The following is a 22,852-nucleotide window of genomic DNA, read 5'->3' as shown; positions in this document are numbered from 1 at the left end:
ATCATAAAGAACGTCTAATTGCTTTCAGTGTTTACACTGAGTAACGAGTAATTATAAATCATTCACAAATCTGGAAGGACTACAGTCAACGCAATTACTGTCATTTTAACATTACACTGTTTTAATCTCCCAGCAGGGTCTAAAATTAGAGTTTTTTTATTGCAAGGTTGTATCAAGCACAGTAATGTGTGCAATAGAAACGCAGCTTTTTTGTCCCCATAATTTAGCAATTTCCATAAATTCCTACTTTGCACAAGAGTAAAAACATCTAAGACACGTATTGAATTGCATTCCTTCTCATAATTTCCTGCCTTCACTTTGCATATATTTCTATAAAAGATGTTTAAAAGTTAAAAAGAGAACTAGAGGAATAGATATACTCCCAAAAATAATTCTGACATGTTTCAAACTGGTGACTTGAAAATCTGCAAAACACTGTCTTTTGGCAAACAATGGGAACAGTTTTGGAGACCATTGACAAAATCACTCATAAAACAAGGGTCATTTAGTATTTTTTATTATCTCTTGTGTATTGTTCAAAATGACTACCTGTCATCATGTTAGTGGTTGTTTTTGCCCCATTGACTTCCATTATAACCAATTTTTTTGATTGCAAAGCCATGACACCAAATAATCATACATTCTTGACTGTTGGTGGTTTTCTTTGTTGGGAAGAGGTCAAATGTGTAATTTTAACTGTTGATCGTCAACTGGCACCATTACCCCTTTAGATAGGCCTGTAAAAAATTGCTGACTTTTATATAGAGTTCTATGAAGTAAAACAGCAAATTACAGTGTGAGTGCATAAATACACTTACTATGTTTACTATGTTCTGAGAGCTGAGCTGCTTGTTTATCATTCATTTATTTACTCAGTCCAGTCTCCATTTCAGAGGTTGCCACAGCAGAATGAACCCCCAACTATTCCAGCATATGTTTTATGTAGTGGATGCCCTTCCAGCCGCAACCCAGTACTGGGAAACTCCCATATACACTCAATCACGCACACACTCATACGCTACGGCCAATTTAGTTTATTCAATTCATATGTAGCACATGTCTTTGGACTCTGGGGGAAACCAGAGCACCCACAGAATACCCACGCTAACCTGAGGAGAACATGCAAACTCCACAGAAATGCCAGCTGGGACTCTACACCAGTGACCTTCTTGCTGTGAGGCGACAATGCTAAGAACTGAGCCACCAAGCCGCCCCTGCTTATTTTTTTTAATTAACACACATACACACACTATACTCCATATAAAAGCCAGAAACTTAGCTTTTTTTGCACTGTAACTGATGATCAACAGTAATAATAACAGATATTACCTCTTTCCAACAGGAACAACCATCAACAATCAATAATGCATGATTATTTGGTGTCATGGCTTTGCAATCAATAAATGTCATTACAATGGAAGTCAATGGGGTAGAAACAGCCATGAACATAAGAAAAGGGTAGTAAATTTGCCCAGAGTGTATTAAGCTTTCGAAAAATTCCAAAACATTTTCCAAAAATATGTGTCCAATAGGGATGCAACGATTACAGATTTTGGTTGTGCCATTATAGTCTGAGGAATATTAACAGTTATCACGATTATTGTGCATTTATTAATTTCAAAACACTATAGAAAATCACATAAAAACTCCTTAAATTTTAAAGTGTTGTTTATTACTGCTCAGTAACCAATTAATACAGCACAAAAAAAACAAACAATAGTCCATTTCTCTTTGGACTTAAAAGTGAGTGAAAAAAGCTTATGTAATAAAAACTAATAAAAATATGTAAAATAAAAATATGTAAAATATAATAAAAATATGTAAAAAAGAAAAATAATTGTGAAAAAAAGTTTTTGCCGTTTAAAAAATAATAATTTTACACTGAAAATAAATGACAGAACAACGAATAAAAATAAATGAATACATTTAAATAAAAAATCTATATATTTTTATTTGCTTAATGTAAATCTAAGCATCATAATAACTTAAGTATTTCTTTTTTAAAGAAAACAAACCTACTCAAAGGCTGCTGAACCTCTGTCTGAAAGGCACAGTTGATCAAACATATTACAAACTTTAGTATTTTCATTTTGCTAATTGGTCAGTCCTTGTCAGGTGACTCACTGTGCGTTCGCACCATTCTTTCAAATACGTTCACGTGGCAAGTGTGAATGCATCACCCCCAATATGCGCCTTCATTGGAAATAACGAACTTGTGCATGCAAAAGACACAATATGTGAACGGCCCTTAGTTAATAGCATCAGCCATAGTTAATCCAATGTGCGTACCTATTAGCCTTGGTGTATAATCTTTGTTAGTTGCAGCAGTTTTGTTCCATGCAGAAACGCGGTGTTGAGAAGCCTTTATAATTAATTAACTGTGACGAATTAAAGCACGGTTAATAGTGAAACCGGTTAATTGTTACATCACTAGTGTCAAAATAAGTGTGATCACAAAAAACATTCCATTTGCAGTAAGTTGTGGCCAAATTAAGACTCAAAATCACCTTAGAGTGGATGAAAACATCCCTAACACTACACAATGGTTATTATTATTATTATTTTTAACATTTTGAAATGCTTGTGTTAAAAAGCTGGTGACTTGAAAAATCAGCAAAACAATATCTTTTGGCAAATAATAGGAAATTGTCAAAAATCACTCATTGAAAAATCATTCAATATTTTTATTACTATTTTAAATTTCTTTGAAGTGCTTGTGTTATAAACTATATATAAACAAGTATATATAATAAGTACAAATTCAGAAATTGAGCCACTCTTTCTTTTTGCTACCTTCCAAGCAGACTTCATTATAACACAAAACTCTCACATTTAATCAGCCAGTTGAGCTGTCAGCATCATAACGATCTCTCTTCTTTCTCTATTGTAATACACCTTCACTTTGATTACACTGGCGCTCTCTCTCTCTGTCTTTCGTGTGGTGCTTATCAATCTTTAATTCATGAAGAAACGGCAGAAGGAGCGCTGTGATTGTGTCTGACCAGTCTGCCGTTGTCCCGACATGTCTTTTAATGAGCTGCCTATTAGCGCTTTTAATTATACCTAATGGCCACGGGATCTTCTGCTTGACATCTCATTGGCCTCGTTTCAGCTCGTCTTCTTTGATCGACAGCCAGTGAATAATTTAATAGTCGTCTGTCATAAAGCACCTCTAATTGCTTTCGGTGTTTACATAAGACATTATAAATCATTCACAAACCTCTAAAGACTACAATCAAGGAAATTACTGTCATTTTAAGGGTGATATCAGTATTTCTTTCTTTTTTTTAATATGTTCTTTTGTCTTGGTTTAACAAGTAGAAACAAGTCTACATAGCTATGTAATTTCCCAGAAACAAAGGCTATGGGGCTGCTTTCATATTTCATAACATATCATAATCCTGAACAGCCCTAAACGGCAAGAGATTAATTAATGACAGACTTGTGGAGTCTGTATTTTCTCGATTTTACATAATTATGTATTTTAAAATGACTTTTTGGCACTACTAAAATTAGTTTACATTTTTTTATTCTGTATTCCACAGAACATTTGATTTCTTATTATGTGGACAAAAAGAGTTTCAAACATGCATTTAAGAATGAGCCACATTTCAATCTATAACAAGCATTTGGGAAATGGATGAGGTGATTATCCATGTCATGCTGACTTTAATGTGCGTTTGTTTTGTTGTGTGCTTCTTAAATAACCAGTCTGCAATAGAAAGCTGCTAGCTTAACAACCTATTTAACAAGGGTAGCGATTTAAAGGTGAAGTGGGTAATTTCTGCTCTATTAGCAATGGAACGAAACATATTCGCTGAAAGAATGAGTTTCCAAACAGGTCTATCAAACTCCTTGTTGGAGTGGACAAACAAAGCAAAGAAAAGCAAGGAAGTTAGTAATGTAGGAGTGAGTTTTAGACAAGCACTACTCCCATTCACTTCAAAAATGTGTTGTAAGCTATTATCATAAAATATTTATTTATTAAACATATATTGAAAATATTTAAATGTCATCATTTATATATATAGGCTGCTCTGCATTTAGTATTCTTTGTGCCCTCAGTGTTCTCAGCAATACATAAAAACTCAATTTAAATGCATTCTATTGACCTTATTTTGAATTATTCTGTTCAGGCAAATATTTACATTTTTATAAACCTTGTCATTTTTTATTAAAATATCATGATGTTCTGGTAAACAGCACTCTTATGATGTATGCTGCACTTCTCCAGTCACTTAGACAGAGGTGTTTAAACACACTTTTGACTGGATTTCTTTTGACTTCTCTTTTATAGCGCTCATGTGGTTGAAGATTGATTTTTCTATCAAATATCGTGCGTGTATGTATGTATGTATGTATATATATATATATGTATGTATATATATATATATATATATATAAAATGTATATATATATATATATATATATATATATATATATATATATATATATATATATATATATATATATATATATATATATATACAGTTGAAGTCAGAATTATTAGCCCCTATTTATTTTTTCCCCCAATTTCTGTTTAATGGAGAGATTTTTTTCAACACATTTCTAAACATAATAGTTTTAATAACTCATCTCAAATAACTGATTTATGTCAATAATTTTGACCTTAAAATGATTCATAAAAAATTTAAAACTGCTTTTATTCAAGCCGAAATAAAGAAAATAAACCTTTCTCCAGAGAAAAAATATTATCAGACATACTGTGAAAATTTCCTTGCTCTTTTAAACATCATTTGGGAAATATCTAAAAAAGAAAAACAAATTCAAAGGGGGGCTAATAATTCTGACTTCAACTGTATATGTATATGTATGTGTATGTGTGTGTGTATATATATATATATATATATATATATATATATATATATATATATATATATATATATATATATATATATATATATATATATATATATATATATATATATATATATAGTCTGATATACATATACATATACATATACATACACGTATAAATACAGTTCTGTCTGGTTCTTGAATCTGATTGGCTGATAGCTGTGCAATATTCTGCAAATAACAGCAATGGCCCAGGCTCTTCACCCTTGTGTTTTACTCCACCCACATACAGCAACAAGCAGAGGACATTCTGCAGTTTGATAAACACAGCAGCTGTTGGACAACATAATGTACTTTCTAGGCTTTTTTTTTAGTTGAGAATGTAATTGTTTATATTGCAACTATGCAGTTTATGTATAAGGATAAGGCCTATATTAAATATTTATAGAAAGACCAAAGAACGTGACAGTTGACGTCCTGCCACAAGATGGCGACAGAGACTGCATAGTAAGTCCTTAGAGGGAGAAACTTGTTTTCTCAACATAAGTTTCAAATTACAGCTGAACAAATCATTATAAATCAGGTAAGTGACATTTTTAGTCGCTCTCTCTCTTTTGTATTTTACTTTTGTAAGTAGTTAGAGTTAGAGGCTAAAGACCATGACCTTTAGCGTCTGTTGTTAGAGCACCTTTTGAGGTCAGAGGTTTACCTGCATAGCACTTCGCTAGCTTGCCTCTGTTACACTCACCTCCCTAAACCTCATACTTATCTGGGACGAGCCCCCATGTGTAACTCACCGGTCCGACTGCACCCACCCCGGTCTGAGCTGGGATCGAACTGCTGATTTTTTGCATGGTAGTCGGTTGCTCTAACAAGGAGGCTAAAGACCATGGCCTCTAATGTTTGTCACTAGAGCACCTTTTTCAGGTCAGAGGATTGAGGTTTAACTCCATAGCACTTCACTAGCTGGCCTTCGTATATATATATATATATATATATATATATATATATATATATATATATATATATATATATATATATATATATATATATATATATATATACCATGCAATATATACACACACACTCGCTTAACCCTCCTTTTCAATAAAGAAAGCCTGTGAAAGAAACAAGGAAAAGGATCAAAAGTTGACAAAAGAGGTGGATTAAACCACCAGGTGTACTTGGACATGTTTTCCTGTCTACTTTTGATCTGATAGACCAAAATGCTTATTAAAGGGATAGTTCATCCGAAAATGAAAATGATATCATCATTTACTCACATCTATTTAAACAAATACCATTTTTCTAATATTTTTCAATATAGCTTCTCCTGTGCTTGATAAAACAAAAAATGCTCCTGCAGGTTTGGAACAAATTTAAGGGTGAGCAAATGACTCGTGATCATAAGTAAATGATTTTACTGCAGAATTAAAACTTTTGGATGCACTATCCCTTTAATAGCAGAAAAGTGTACAAAGGAAGAATTACATGGGAGTACATTACAAATTCTCCTGTGTATGTTTCAGGTTTATTCACACTGCACGTCCCCAAAGAGACAGCCGGACAGCACTTTGAGGGTTTGGAAATGCTCACCAGTCTCCTGGCTCCTAAAGGATCCAGATCTGCCAAACCGTTGGTGGAGGACTCAGGTTTAATTCTTCACATCATTACAAAACGCTGATCATCATCCAGCACATTCTCGTGGCATTTTAATTTCGAGTTTCTCTCATTCTGTATTCTCTGAACGCTCCCTGCTGGCATTCTCTCAGAGGCCTGTGGTGAAGGATGCGAGGACGAAGATGAAGAGGAAGAGTTTGACTGGCAGATCGAACAGGAGGTTTACACCGAAGCCCCAGCGGACACACTGAAGGAATTCCACAAGTACGGCTTTGGAAATCTTAGGTCTGGAGTCTTCACTAGACTGCAAGTGAGAACATTTGTCCCTGATGATGCGGTCTTTTGAAAAAGTTTTTGATAAATAGGCTAACGTTGGTTTACTTTGTGCCATTCAGGAGGAGCTGAATGAGGTGATTGACATGAAGGATCCAGACAACACCAATGCTGAACTTACAAGACGCAATCGACTAGACACAGAGGCTGCAGTATTTTGTGCTGACCATTACTTGTAAGTCAGCCTTCTCTATTCCTATATCAAATGTCATTAAATCTGTTAGTGTTTTGAAATGGCATAAACAATTGAAACATTATTTCACTGATCTGAATATACAGTGATCTGAATAAACTAAACTGAACTGAACTTCAACAGTGACATTAATGGCCCGTTTCCACTGACTGGTGCAGTACATTATGCTACAGGTCACATTTATTAGGCTTGTCTTTCCACTGCCTAAAGGGTACCAAGGGTACCCTTCTGGTGGACGTGGTGTACGACAGAAAGTTTCAGTCGACGTCATTCTCGCTCGAGGAAATGTCAAAGTAAAGCTGTACAGGTCGTTGACATATCATACATGAAGCACTTATACACATATGCTTAATACACACAAATACTTGTGTATAAATGTTCATCACTAACCTTTATATGAACAGGATTTGATCATAACTGCAGATCCATGACAGTGTGAAATAGCCTACTGGAACACATACAGCCCCTTAAAGTCTCTGATATGTTACCAATTACAGAAAAACTACCCACAGCATACATTTAGTCCTTATTTGGGTTCAAAAACAACACGCAATATATAGCCCAGTCAGTGCAAACATCTTATCTGTATCTTTAATCTTCACCAGCACATGTAACCTCTGCTAGAGTGTAATTCTGTCATTTCGAGTTCATAATAGTCCCAAAGGCCATGATAAACATGGCAGTTTGTTTATGATTCAGGCTGCTGAAAGGATTTGCTCCTGTGTTTCGCTTCACTCTCGCGTTTGTCCTTTTCTAAAGGATCGAGTGTCAGAAGCACTTCAATAATCACACGCACGTTATTATCATCAGCTCAAGAAGTTCCTTATTTCAAATATATACACGCACACGAGCGATCACAACTGCCTGGAGAAAGCGAAAATGCTTGCACTTTTAGACGTTCTCGTGAAACAAAAACAGGACAAGGCAGATTTTCTTCTTCTTGGCTTTGTGGCTGTACATCAAGACAACGACAAAGTTTGCTTGAGCTCGGGTCAACCATGGCTCGTTATTATATGCATATAGTATTACGATGTAATGTCTCGGCTGTGTATTTAAAAATGGCGGTTCCTTTGTTTTCATTCTGGCTAGCTCCACGAGCGAGTGCCGTTTTTCTTTAAACCAATAGCGTTCAGCTGTGCATCTAGCGCCACCTTTTGGTAACCTTTAGTCCTGTACCCTTTGGTACCCACTAAGTGGAAATGGTCCATTATACTAAATGTTACAAACATATAAATAAATATATATATATATATATATATATATATATATATATATATATATATATATATATATATATATATATATACATATATATATACACATATATATATATATATATATATATATATATATATATATATATATATATATATATATATATATATACATATATATACAGTGAGTGAAACGCAAAAGACCACCAAAGCAGATATACCAAAACTGTGACTTTATTTACAAGTGCCAAGTAAACAAAACTAAAAATAAAGAAAAAGAAGTTAATGTAAAACAAATATACCATTTAAAATATATACTATATTACACAAAGAGGGAAAACAAGAGAGCTGGCTGAAGGGAAGTTGAGTGGTGCTTGAGAAAACAAAACTCAAACAATGTCTTGACTCCCCAGAAGCATCTAACTAACTAAATATATGAAAACAAAATAATAAACACACGAGGAGTCTCCAGAGTCCTAACTATCCTACTCTATCTATCCAAAAAGTACAAGGGGTGGCGCTCGCTGCTAACCTATTGAACTAAACATAAGAGTAGTCCTACGTGTTGCAAAATGTATGTCACATGATCTGCTTACCTGTCCGCTTCGTCCAAGCGTCGGGACGGGACAAACGAATGAAACAGATAAACGGATTGATATAAATAGCAGATGCATACGTGAACACAAACGAGCAACAACAGAATACATAGACAGGGTTTTCTTTCTTAACACAACGCAATAAACACAGCAACAGAAACGAGAGGGACTGGGCACTGGAAAGTGTTCTGGCGCACGCTTTTATGCCGGGCGGTCTTGGCCTATTGGATATGACATCAGAGTGACATCAGCAGGAAGGAAATGATTGACGGATGGATTGACTAATGAATGGAACCTAAGATTGTGAAGCAGATATTGGAGCGAAAAAACACAAGCAACACAAACACGTAACACTAAACTGAAATGAAATGAATCTGTTTTAATGTAACTAGAATAAGGCTGCATGATATTGGGAAAAAAATGACATTGCGATATTTATTTATTTTTGCAGTATACATTGCGATATGAATACAACTCCACCAGATGACTTGAATAGCTCTATAAGGAAAGAATCAATTTTGATTGGTATGATATTGAGGGAAGACCATAAAATGATATATTATAAATTACATGCATTCATTTACGTAAATTACTACTAATCACCCAATCCTAGGGTGTGTGTGTGTGTGTGTGTGTGTGTGTGTGTGTGCGTGCGTGCGTGCGTGTGCGTGCGTGTGCGCGCGTGCGTGCGTGCGTGTGCGTGCGTGCGTGCGTGCGTGCGTGCGTGCGTGTGTGCGTGCGTGCGTGCGTGCGTGCGTGCGTGCGTGCGTGCGTGCGTGCGTGTGTGTGTGTTCAACAGAAAAAAAAAATCATAAAAACATAAAGATTTGAAACCACATGTGTGTAAGTGAAAAAAAAACATTGTGCATTTATGAAGTGAGGTTCCCAGATTTGGCATAAAGCTGGCACAGCAGGTGTTCATCCAGCACTGGCATACAGCAGGTGGGCCAAACACAGCCTGGGTTTGGCAGAGGTGGCACCATCTTTACGGCAGAACACAAGATTTGGGTGAGATGGAAAATGTAGTATTTGGCCCAGATTCACATTTAAAATACATAAAAATTATTTTTGAGTAAAGAAAAAATTCTACCAATCAGGTCGCTTTGAGAAAAAGCATGCCTAAAGCGCAATGATTCTTGGTTTATCAATTTCATTGCAATCGTGACACATCAATCTATCTGGTCCAGTTTAGGCCCAGTTTTGGGTTATTAACTTGGCTGAGATTTGATCTTGATATGGTTTATGTTTGGCTCTTGCCTGGAAGCCAGACTTGGTCCATTCAAGTACCGTAATTCACTACAGCATGTGGACCAAGCAAAACCTGATTGTGTGGGTTAAAGCTGGGCCAGAGAAATTTTGCAGTCAACAGATGGCGACAAGCAACCATCAAAATTATGTCACTGAATAGATTTTCAAAAATGATCCACCTATAATCAAACACGAAGTCTTATGTGTGAATTGTTGAATCATTAATTGAAAATAAATATAATATATTTTACAAGATGTTAGATTTATATTTAGCATTTATCAGCAACAGTAGAAAAGATAATTTTTCGTATTATTGAATATTTTCCTTTTTTTCATTTTTCAGTTGGTTCTTTCTTGTTTTTTTATTTTTATTCAAATTACAGGTTCTAGGTTCTGTTTGTTAAAACCAATGGTGTTTGCAGTAATATTTTGTACAAATAGAAAGCAAATGACATTTGTCTCCTCCCAAAACACTGAAAAAAAAAAATTGCTGATCCGAAAAATAGTCCATCTGTGAAAAAACCGTAGTGTGAACCAAAACGGATTTGTGATCCGTTACACCACCACCACTACTACTATGGATAAACTTTGCAATAACTCCACAAATCAAATATTCTGAATTGTTGTGTCTGATAGTCTACTAATCCTAACTGGATAGTGCAGATCCTGCAATGTGACTTTTGCGGATGTGCACATTGCGATATCAGTACTGAAACAAAATATTGTGCAGCCCTAAACTAGAACTACATCATCATTCTACACTACTCTCCTTCTTGCCTGACTTGCTGGAATGTTTCACAATTTAAATTAATATGGGTTGTACAATCTACAATGTAAAATGTACTATAGAAATAAAGATAAATTGAATTGAACATCTCATATAAAAAAAACATATCCATAACGTTATATCTTGTTTGTTTTGTGAGTATTTTTGTTTGATTGATGATTCTGTTTGGTTGACACAGGGTAAACTTGTATGAGGACAAGGAGGAGATCAGAAACCTGCTGAAGTTTAAACCATGGTGGAGAAAACTAAACCCGGATCCTTCAGCAGGCTACGACATCTGTAAGACCTTTACCTTGTCACATTCTGGAGCACGTAATGTTAAACTGCCTAAAATGTATTTAAACATTCTGTGCATAATCACCGCTTTGTCCTGTGTGTTTCTCTCCGTGGGTCTGGGTGGAAAATTGGGTCGGGTTGAGTTGAGGTAGCCAAGTTTACAATGAGACCTGGAGGATTTCCAGAAGCGACGTTTCTAGATTCTGTCAGCAGGTGGCGCACCTTTGCCGGAAACAGATCATCTCGTCAGGCAGATAGAAACTGCGTCGTGTTCTCACGTAGTAGGATATTTTAAGCTATTTGGCGCCTTGAGATGTTTTAACACTCATTCTTTTACTTTTTGGATGATTTATGTGTGTTTTTGTCGATGTTTTATAACTGCTGAGTCACATTGATGAGGCTGTATGTGAGTCAGAGTTAGTTTAGTCAGCGAGGTGCAAACCACCTCTCTCAACCCACTTTTGTGATACAGAGCTTCTTTCTTTCTTTCTTTCTTTCTTTCTTTCTTTCTTTCTTTCTTTCTTTCTTTCTTTCTTTCTTTCTATTTTCTTAATTTCTTGCATTTCTATCAAGGGTGTAGATTTGCTCTTGACATTGGTGAGGACATGCATCCCTATAGCACATGCACAGAACAGCACAGATTTTCTTTCATGCTTTTAAAAACATGAATAAAGGCTTTAAACACTTAATAATACGGATAACAATTAATGAAACACATCCCACGCTACAAAAGTCAATTTACATGATTTTACTGCATTCTGGCTTTGAGGAGGTATGAATGTAGAGAAATTTAGAGAGGCACGTGACGCAATTTAACTATTTTATTCCGATTATAATTTTTCATAATCATGAAAGCCAAAACCGAAACTGAATTTCGATTAATTGCACAGCCTTGGTTATTATTATTATAGTGGACATCAAGCGAACTTGACTTTAAAAACTTGACACTTTGAAAAGTTGCTACTTATGTCCACGTCTTGTACAGTGAAGGAGGACTGGAAAAATTCCTTGTTTTGGTGCTTCTCACATTCAAATGTAATTACAGCTGTCATTAACAGCATAAATAGGCCCAGCTAATCACACTGTCCTTATGTGTTTTGTGGAGGACCCGAGAACAGAACGTGATTTAACCCTCCATTTCTGCATGTCTAGGTTACTAAGGGTTGATGGAGCATTATTTTATTTTGAAGGTTTTTTTAAATTAGATTAAATTACTGGTGAGGACATTTCAGTAATTGTTGGACATTGATGGGGACCCATCCCTTCCATCCATGCCAAATCTACGCCCTTGATTTCTGTCTATCTCTCTTTCTATAGGTCTGTCTGTCTGTCTGTCTGTCTGTCTGTCTGTCTGTCTGTCTGTAAGTCTGGCTGTCTGTGTGTCTGTCTGTGTGTGTGTCTGTCTGTGTGTCTGTCTGTATGTCTTTTTTCTATCTATCTATCTATCTATCTATCTATCTATCTATCTATCTATCTATCTATCTATCTATCTATCTATCTATCTATCTATCTATGTGTCTGTCTGTCTGTCTGTTTTTTTCTATCTATCTATCTATCTATCTATCTATCTATCTATCTATCTATCTATCTATCTATCTCTATCTATCTATCTATCTATCTATCTATCTATCTATCTATCTATCTATCTGTCTATCTATGTGTCTGTCTGTCTGTCTGTCTGTTTTTTTTCTATCTATCTATCTATCTATCTATCTATCTATCTATCTATCTATCTATCTATCTATCTATCTATCTATCTATCTATCTATCTATCTATCTATCTACCCATTTTCCATCTATCTATCTATCTATCTATCTATCTATCTATCTATCTATCTATCTATCTATCTATCTATCTATCTATCTATCTATCTATCTATCTATCTGTCTATCTGTCTATCTATGTGTCTGTGTTTGTCTGTTATCTTTTGTTAGTTTAAGCTAGTCTGTATCTGTTATTTTATTAACCAAATCAGTAACAATATAGTCATTGTCAATATAGTCATATATACTTATCAATTTAGTCATTTTATATATAGTTTAACTCTCTCTGTGCATCTTTTGTACAAAACCTAGTCTAGAATTTTGCACGATTATTTACCTGTGATAAAGTGGCACAAAAATACAGCCAGGACGGCTGGGAGCCACGCTCTTTATCACTAGAGCAGAGTGCTAATTCCTCAGTGCCCGATTACAGAATGAGGAAATTACTCTGAGCTGCTAGCATATGTTGATACAGAGGGAAACAGAGGGGTGGGTTACACATCTGCTCCCATCACAGACGAGGGAGAAGGATTAAACAGCACTGGAGGTATACATCAAGATTGATATGCGTTTCAAAATGTCTCTGCTGTCAATCAATCAAGTAATAATGTAAAGCTACTTAGCAGGCACATTATTCGTCATTCTCATCAGTATGCTGGGTGCATGGGGTAGATGAATTGCTACTAATTGCTTGGACAGACAGTTCTGAACATCTTGACTGAAGTGCACACAAATCTGTGCCAAAATAGCTCCACCTCGCTGTTTTCTAAGGATTTTCTTTTCTGACTAGATATGGCTCATTAAGCCATTAAAGTTAATTAGGCTTCTTTCTCTTCGGGTATTAGGGTGAGCTTGTTTGTTTTAATATAGTTTACCTGTGATTAGATATGAGAAACCGGTATGGCTTTATTTCTTTGTAAGTGAGATTTTAGGTAAACTCACACAACCTGCCAATAATATGTCTTTGTCTTATATATACAAATATATTTTTTGCATGGTAATATTGTTTTAGTAAAATTAGTAAATTCTAGGGCAGCACGCTGGTGGAGTGGGTAGCACTCTCGCCTAACAGCAAGAAGGCCGATCAGTTGGGATTTCTGTGTGGAATTTGCATGTTCTCCCTGTGTTCGCATGGGTTTCGTCCGGGTGCTCCGACCCCAGATTAATAAAGGGACTAAGCCGAAAAGAAAATGAATGAATAAATCGTGTAAATTCTTCCTCCTCCTCCCCCCCAAAAAAGACTCTTTTAATGGCATACTCGGCATTGTTATTCACAATCTTGCCTGTATTTGGCTGTTAAGAGTTACCAGAGTTTGGAGAAAGTTATCCTCCTTTTGTTAGCACTGAAGTCACATGATCAATGACTGGTCAACACAGAAGCAGCCTATTCATTTGTATTTACACAGTTTTTAACATCTAGAAAATTTAAAGGAAGAATATATAAGGGCTTTTAGACAAGGGACACCTATGATGAAAACCTTCTTTTGTAAGCTGTTTGGACAGAACTGTGTGTAGGTTCTATAGAATATAGCATGTCCACTGTCATATTGGAGTGATATAAAGACAATAAATCTCCTTTTAAAAATTTCCTGACATTAAATAAGATCCAAATCCCTCCCATTTTGAGGCTGACAGCCACTTGATGTAGGAGTGCAGTTTCCCCACCCACTGAATTGATTGACAGTCGTATATTAACATATCTCCGTTGTAACGCCTATAATCATATCAACAAGACAGGATGTGCGCAAAGCAGCTCGGATTAAAAGATCTGTTCAGCTCGTAATCATTAATCATCATCAAGTGTGATCAAGAATGTTTGAAAAAGTTTGAAATGTTTTTAAAACAGTGCATGTGTGTATCCTCTCACATTTGCCGTGCAACAGTGCAGAGTTAAACGCGCACTCTGTGTGTGTTTGTCTGTGTCTGTCTCTTTGCGTGTCTGTGTGTGTGCGTGATCTTTGTAACAACATTGTGTGTGACTCATCATTGCAGAAAGACTTGAATTAACTCCACAACAAATACATCAAATAATCATTGGGAAAGTTCTTACTGTAGTATTCTCACAAACGTTACGTGAGATCTGCTTCCTTCATATCTGTTTGTTATCTAACGCAGCTAAGGCGGAGACTGAGGCACACTTTGACAGGCACGTGGGAACGGTGGGCGGGGAGAACCAGCATTAAAGGCACAGGCAACAAAAACAGCTACATAGTGTTCAAAGGAAAAAAAATCCAACATTCTGAAAAGGTAGAATAAATAATCTGATGGGTGTTTTGAGCAGAAACATTACTGACACATTCTGAAGACACAAATGACTCATCTTAAATCTTGAAAAAGGGGTAAATTAGGTGCTCTTTGATAAAACAGATAAAAAAAAACTTTGATAAAAATATGATAAAACAGTGATGCTGCTTCCTCATGTGGAAGATCTGGAATCAGTTGACTGTGGCATAATAAAAGCTTCGCTGCTTTAGTGCTGCAATTATTAACTCAATAATGAACATAATTTTTTTCGATTTTGAGTCTTGTAGGATCCAATGAAGACCAAAACTCCCTTGATTCCACACTCAGTCATGGCCTCTAGCAGTAAAAATTACACACTGTGCCTTTAAGGGCAACTTTCAAATAAATGTATATTATTTTGCACAATTTGATATGCACAATTAATTGCACAGTTTGCTATGTACACACACAAGGATACCACAGAGATATATATATATATATATATATATATATATATATATATATATATATATATATATATATCCTTAATTTGAGACCATACAATCAAATTGCATATTTCTTTAAATTCTGCCATCTTCCAAATGCATAAAAAAGGTCTACAAGTATTATGCTCCACGCAATATAATAAATCCAAAGACATGAATTTAACAGAGTTGAATGCAATTTTTTAATGTTCAACTTGCACATGCAGTCTTTTATCTAGGAACTACCAAAATACCCTGCAGTCACAGGACAACAACATGTCGTAATATTGATGTACCCCAACATCATGGGGACGTTGGATTTTGTTTGGAAATTAAAATCAGGTTGACGAAGGAACCCAACATCAGGTCAACGTCAATGTCCAACCTAAAATCAACCAAATATCAAAGTCTAATCATGTTAAACTTTGATGTTGTGTGGACTTTACCACTGTGACATCTATCAGACGTTGGATTTTGGTCACTTTCTAACACAAACTAAAATCAACCAAATATCAGTGTAATTTGACGTCGTTATTGGACGTCAAAATAACGTTGTCCTTAGACGCTGGCTAGGAATTGAATTTTGGTCACCTGATGTCATGACCTAAATCTAACCTAATAGTAACGTCTTATGTTGTTTGCCTGCTGGGTAAACACTATTTCCCCCCTCTCCTCTTGTTGTATCATCCTCTGGGTAGGAATTTCCTCTGTAGTCTCTCAAAATAAATAAGTGCACTTGTGGTTGCTGGAAGAAAGAAACTCACACCCATTCATGATCTTGACATTGTATGCAATGCACAGATTTGTGGAATAGATATCACCAAAGACTTCAGTCTTTCTCTGTCTATCTTGTTTCATGATAAGAAGCTTTCCTGCATGGAGATCACACACCATGTTGTGGTAAATCCAAATTTCTGCTTCTTTCTTGTCTACCATCTCGCTTTATTTTAGTGTGCACACACATGCGCTTTCCCATGTGTATCGGGTATCTTCACACTCTGAGTCCCAGCGGAGATGACAGCCTCACCGTATGTGTTTATGCATGTATGCGCTTCATTATTTCACTCCCCCATCTCACTCCAATAGCTGTTTGTGTTTTGTGGTCTGGGCACCTGTGTGGTGTCAGATGTTGTTCTTGCAAATTTCGCCAGAGAATGAATGACAGCATTTAACAAAAGAAGGCAAACACATCCCGTGTCCAATATTTGAGCTTTGAAAATGTGTTAAGTAATCTCAAATAAAGCAAATTCATTATTAATGCCTATAAAATGTGAGATTTAATTAGCGAATTAAATTAATAAATTAAATTAAACTAAATCAGTAAAGTCACAGCTGTCAATTTTCACTTTGAACTAGAGACAAGCTTTCATAACCTTTTGCTGGTTTTGGTGGAGCTCAGGATTTATTTTAAAAGTCCCAGCATCTCTTTTTGATGAAATAAAAGTGCATGGTGGCTGATGATAGTGCTGTTTTCCCTATATCTCTTTGCTGTCTAAGTCTTAATAGCTTTGTGTGAAGAACAAGCCAATTCATTGACACTGACATATGTTCAAATCTGGCTGCTTCACAATACATGAGAACTCCTTTGTTTTTGTACAGCTGGAAATGCAATTCACTCGGCACCGTAGAAGAAAAATGAGGAGGAGGTGAAGAAAATGCACACTTAATTGGTTCTCGTGTGTATTGTCTGTAGGCTAGCTTTGAAATAAGGCAAGATTTTTAGTTACGCATACACTAGTATTAGGAGAATCACTGAAGACTGGCGTAACGAGAATCTTCTTGAATGTATTGAAATAGAAAAATAATTTTATTTAATTTGATTTATTTTATATTGGATCATTATTGTTGTTATTCATGTAGAAGCAGCCCTGTTGGCCATAATGTTTTTTTTTTCATAAACATTAAATCTGTGTTTCTCAACCACGTTCCTGGAGGACCACCAGCTCTGCACATTTTCTATTTCTCGGTCTTGCCAGGTCACCTTGGAAGAACGAACTTGGGAGACCGCAAAAACAGAGAACGTGTCCTGTGAAAAATGAGATGCTGCGTTCTTCCCGATGGTCACGTGACTGCATTCGTACAGCGATTTATTGTTTTTTCCCCTTTTCAATAAATCTACTATGCATAAAGACTTTACAAATATAGATTGCACAATACAATTAAAACTAATTGTAATATGAATTTCAACTAATAAACACCCTTAATGTATTTATACATTTATTAAGATTTTCATGATATTGTTTACGTTCACTGTTGCATTTAGGGAAACTGCTGAGGTAAATAAGCTCTGAACTAATCTCTGAACTTTAATAATAAATCTATATGAAATGCTGTGCTTCCCACCTTGATATGACTTCTGCGACTTCTAGTGCAAGTTCGATGCTCAAGTCTGCATCCTCGATACCAAGAACACAACCGGGAACGTCCTCCGTTCTTGTGATTTTGAGTTTAGAAACTGAACTTTGACGCTTAATCGTGACGTTACACAAGGACGCAAGATTGCTGAAGAACGCATATTGAGAAACAGCCCATGTCTCCTTAACCAAACACACCTGATTCAGATCAGCTTATTAGAAAGAGCTTTAATGAGAGTTACAGAGCATGCAGTGTTGGTGGTCCTCCAGGAACGTGGTTGAGAAACACTGCATTAAATGATGTCACCTAATTTTGAGTTAATCTTAATTTTGATTTATTTCATCATTTTTAGTTGTTTAAAATGGCTTTTAATGTCAGTAATTTGACGTTTTAAGTCATCATCATTTTTTATGACTCATTTATTTACTTATTTATAAGGCTTATGTGGAGAAAATAGGCTTTCACGCCATCCCATATTCCAAATTGACTCACCTTTCATGTAGTTGATTTCAGACTTCCTTGGTTTTCATTTGTGTTGTGTCCATATCTAGATATGCACAGTTGAGATCAGTGAATAATGCATTCAAATTTAGTTATTAAAATGTGTTGAAATAGAAAAATATTTTTGTAACACTTGTTGTTTTTACTGTTTTTGAGCATAATCTGTTTTTTTCACCTTTAATTTTTTGACTTATGTTATAATTTTGAATATTTAGATTTTTTTCGAATGGCTTTTAATGTCATTTATTAGATTTTTTTTTTTTTTTGAGTCATGATTTTTATGATTTATTTATTTACTTATTTATTAGGCTTATAAAGAGAAAATCGGCTTTCATGCCATCCCATATCCTATGTTCCAAATTTGCTTACCTTTCATAAATAGCATCAGGATGTGTAGATGTATTTGATTTCAGACTTCCTTGGTTTTCATTTTTATCATGTCCATATTTAGATTTTGGTTCAACTAATATCAGTGAATAATGCATTTAGATTTAGTTTTTTCTGAAATATCTGTTGGATGACTTCAAAAGGCTTGGGATAACTGCAAAGGCTTCTTTTATTTATTTTTAACTACTTCTATCCACCTGTGGTGCTTTCTTTTGCTATGGGTTTTCCCAACCCTTGGTCACATTTTACTTGTAATGTTTAGAAAAGAGCAACATGATCTTACAGGTTTGGAATGAGGGTGATTTGTGCAGTGTTAAGAGTTTAGTTAAACACACATACATAAAAACAAGCTGCCAGTGAGTATTTACAGACAGACATGGTGTAATATAAAGAGAAGACTAGAGCAGGGGTGGAGCTGAACTCCCTTCAGAGCTCCCGGTTTTCGTCTCCCAGGAGTCCGTGTTTCCTGCCAGGCGGAGGCAGCTGCGTTAGAGGGTAAATCAGGTAGAGGAGAAAAATGGTGGAGCTCTTTAGTCGTCATGTCGCTGGAATTCAGCAGCTCCCAACAGAGCCAGAAGTCGACCTCTGCCAGCACTAGCTTTAAGTGTGTGTGTGGACATGCAAGCATGCACACGAGGGCCTCTATCAGGGGCAGGGCTGCAGCCAAGCAGGGGATCACTTTCAGCTGCTACTAAAGTGCTGACTTGCCCTTTTTTTCCTCTCTCTCGCTGCCCTGCCTTCAACTCCTTCCTCCCTGGTGCAGTATCAAGTCAGTTTAGGGCATCAATCAAGCTCTGTAACTAAGCTCTTCCCGTGCGGTAACTTTACTATGCTTCAAAAGCCTCGCCTCCGACTCTGATTTAAAAATAATTGTGGGGAACATGCTTTTGTTTCTTAAATCTCTCGGCGGAGCAGAGGCATCCATCACTCCCATGCTGGAGAACTGCCATTAAACTTGTTTTTCAGGGTGAATTTGTTAGATATCGGCTTTGACTGTATCTCCCTGAGATAACTTGATAAACAACAATGAATGTCTTTCTTTCTCTCTCTCTCTCTCTCTCTCTCTCTCTCTCTCTCTTTACTTCCAGCTATGACTTTCACAGATGAGGAAAGGGAGCAGATGAGGAGGTTCACAAACCGCTCGTACTTGCTGGATAAGAAAGCACGCTTTCATGTCTGGTTGGGTTTGGTGGACATCATCTTGGCGTACGTCTATGATGTGCGCACCACAGAAGGAGAGCACAATGTAAGTGCACGCTTGAATTCCACAAACGTCTCTCCGCTAGTAAGTGGGTTTGGCGTGCCCGTCTTGGCATTTTAACATGCAACAAAGCTCCAGGAAGTTAATACATTCCTGTAATGTTTTCCAGACAGTTGCAAGAATCTTTTTGGAGGGCGATGCACATGGTTGCAATTGTATGGAAAATATGAAAATGGTGGTTCTGTTTTAAAACACAGCTTCTGAAGCTGAAGTGATCAAATGTTGCAAGGGCGTCGTTTGGGTCTGTTGGATCGGCTCCCAAACTTTCGACATATGTTAGATGTGCACTGGAAATCTGGGCTTTGATTCAATAAAAATAGCTAGAGAACATATCAGACCTTCTTAAAACATTCTCTTGTCTAAAGTGATAAATTTAGCATTGGAGCTGTGGCTTTGTGGTTAGCACTAGGGATCACTGAAGCATGGTGCTTATGTGATTGACAACAGTTTTTAATCCAGTGTCATTTCCTGTCTAATCAGATTTTTTTAACCCGGTTGACGAAATGAAAAGGTAATTTCTGCTTAATATCTGTTAATACTGCTCCTTCAACAGACATTTAACTGACTATAAGAAACTTTGCAGGTACTTGTCAACTTAGACTAACTCTAACCCCAACCTAACAGTCTACTTATAATCTAATGAGAATTAGTTGGCATGTAACTAAAATTAAACAAACGGACCATCAAAATAAAGTGTGACCAGTGAAAAATTACATAGGGTCAAATAAAAATACAATAGGTTTTTTGATTACTGACGCTGTTTTGATTTGCAGGTAGAGTCAGCGTGGACCATCAGGAAGCTCAGTGGGACTCTCAGCTGGCTGGAGGTATGTTTCTTAATTAGCACAACAAAACACTATGGAATGTGGGAACAGACGAAAGAGAGATTTTAGCGAACAGGGCCTACATCGACTCATCAGCCACTTTATTATGTTTGCCTGTTTAACTGCTCGGTCAGGCATATAACTAATCAATCACCAACCAATCACATGACCGCAATCTGTTTAGCTTTATATAAAGTCAGCATGATCTGCTGAAGGTTCAGACTAAGCATCAGAATGGGGAAAATATGAATCAAAGGAATGATTTACCCAAAAATGAAAATTTACACACTATTCTAGTCTAAAACACTATTTACTGTCCTCCAAGTGGTTCCAAACCTGAGTTTCAGGGCCTACATGTACTCATCAGCCACTTTATTACACTTGCGTGTTTAATTGCTCGGTCATGCACATAACTAATCAATCACCAACCAATCAAATGAGAGCAACTTAATCTGTTGAGCTTTATGTAAAGTCAGTATGATCTGCTGAAGGTTCAGACTGAGCATCAGAATGGGAAAACAAAATGATTTAAAGGGATAATTTACCCCAAAATGAAAATTGACACTCTATTCTAGTCTAAAAAAAAACTATTTAGTCTCCCTCAAGGGGTTACAAACCTAAATTTCAGGGCCTACATGTACTCATCAGCCACTTTATTATGTTTGCCTGTTTAACTACTCGGTCATGCATATAACTAATCAATCACCAACCAGTCACATGACAGCAACTCAATCTGTTTTGCTATATGTAAAGTCAGTATGATATGTTAATAGTGCAGACTGAGCATCAGAATGGGAAAACAATATGATTTAAAGGGATAACTTACCCCAAAAAAATTATAATTTACCCAAAAATGATAATTTATGATAGTAGAAAATGATATATATATTTTTTTTTTGTTGAACACTAAAGAAGATATTTTGAAGAACGCTGATAACCTGTTACCATGACTTCCATGGTATTTATTTTTCCTATGCCAAGTCATTGTTTAAGCCTTCTTCAGAATTTTTCTTTTGTGTTCAACTGGAGAAACAAAGTCAAACAAGTTTCAATAAATAAAGCATGAGTAAACAATGACACAATGCTCATTTTTGGATGAAAGTGTGCTTGTGTGAGTATTTCAGAAACTGTTGATCTGGGATTTTCACACACAGCCATCTTGAGGTCATAGGAGAATGGACAGACAGGTCAAGCTGATAGAGGGGCAAAATGAAAGCAAATAACCACCCACATCCAAGATCTGCAGAGGAGCATCTCTGAAAACACAACACATCAAACCTTGAAGCAGATGAGCTACAGCAGCAGAAGAGCTTATAACTGCCACCCTTGTCAGCTTAAAACAGCAATACTATAATAGGCTATAATTACCAGAGCTCAACAATTAGACAATAGAAGACTGGAAAAAGGTTCCTTGATCTCATGAGTCTCAGTTACTGCTTTCAAATTATAGGGTCAGAATGTGGTGTAAACAACCTGAAAGCGTGTATCCACTATCCATCCTCCCTTTATCAGTGGTTCGCACTGGGAGTGTAATGTGTGGGGGAGATTTTCTTGGCACACTTTGGGTCCCTTACTACCAACTGAGCATTAGCATTGCTTTTGGCCATGACCACAGTGTACTTTCAGAAGGATAATGCACCATGACACACATCTCAAATCAGTTTCTTGAACATGACTTCACAGTCACCAGATCTTAATCCACTAACGCGCTTCGGCATGTAGTGGAATGGAAGATTTGGAAGTGCTGCCCACAAATCTACATCAACTGTATAATGCTGTAATGTAAGGACCACTTGGCAAAAAAGGGGGTAACCAACCAGGTAATAGCAATGTGTACCTAATAAAGTGGCTAGTGAGTGTCAGTATAGACTCAGGCTTTGTTTGCATGCACTGTTTTCCAGATCCGATCTGTAGGACTGATTGCCTGCACTGCTATTCAGCAAGTAATTAAATCTGATCTGTTTGTT

The 22,852-nt window shown here is 36.3% G+C and overlaps 1 protein-coding gene across 1 annotated transcript in view; it reads left to right on the top strand.

Annotated features, from left to right (window-relative positions):
• Window positions 1-22,852, top strand: part of shq1 (SHQ1, H/ACA ribonucleoprotein assembly factor) — a 75,864-nt gene that overhangs the window by 5,028 nt on the left and 47,984 nt on the right. Inside the window, exons 4-9 of the mRNA XM_056459140.1 lie at window positions 6,348-6,470; window positions 6,591-6,748; window positions 6,834-6,946; window positions 10,988-11,088; window positions 19,889-20,046; window positions 20,835-20,888. Of these exons, the coding sequence (XP_056315115.1) occupies window positions 6,348-6,470; window positions 6,591-6,748; window positions 6,834-6,946; window positions 10,988-11,088; window positions 19,889-20,046; window positions 20,835-20,888 (707 nt within the window). The remainder of the gene's footprint in view (window positions 1-6,347; window positions 6,471-6,590; window positions 6,749-6,833; window positions 6,947-10,987; window positions 11,089-19,888; window positions 20,047-20,834; window positions 20,889-22,852) is intronic.

This window comes from Danio aesculapii, chromosome 6 (assembly GCF_903798145.1).
Source record: "Danio aesculapii chromosome 6, fDanAes4.1, whole genome shotgun sequence".
Classification (NCBI taxonomy): Eukaryota; Metazoa; Chordata; class Actinopteri; order Cypriniformes; family Danionidae; genus Danio; species Danio aesculapii.
The sequence above is the reverse complement of the archived record's forward strand: the minus strand, read 5'-3'. Positions and strand labels throughout refer to the sequence as shown.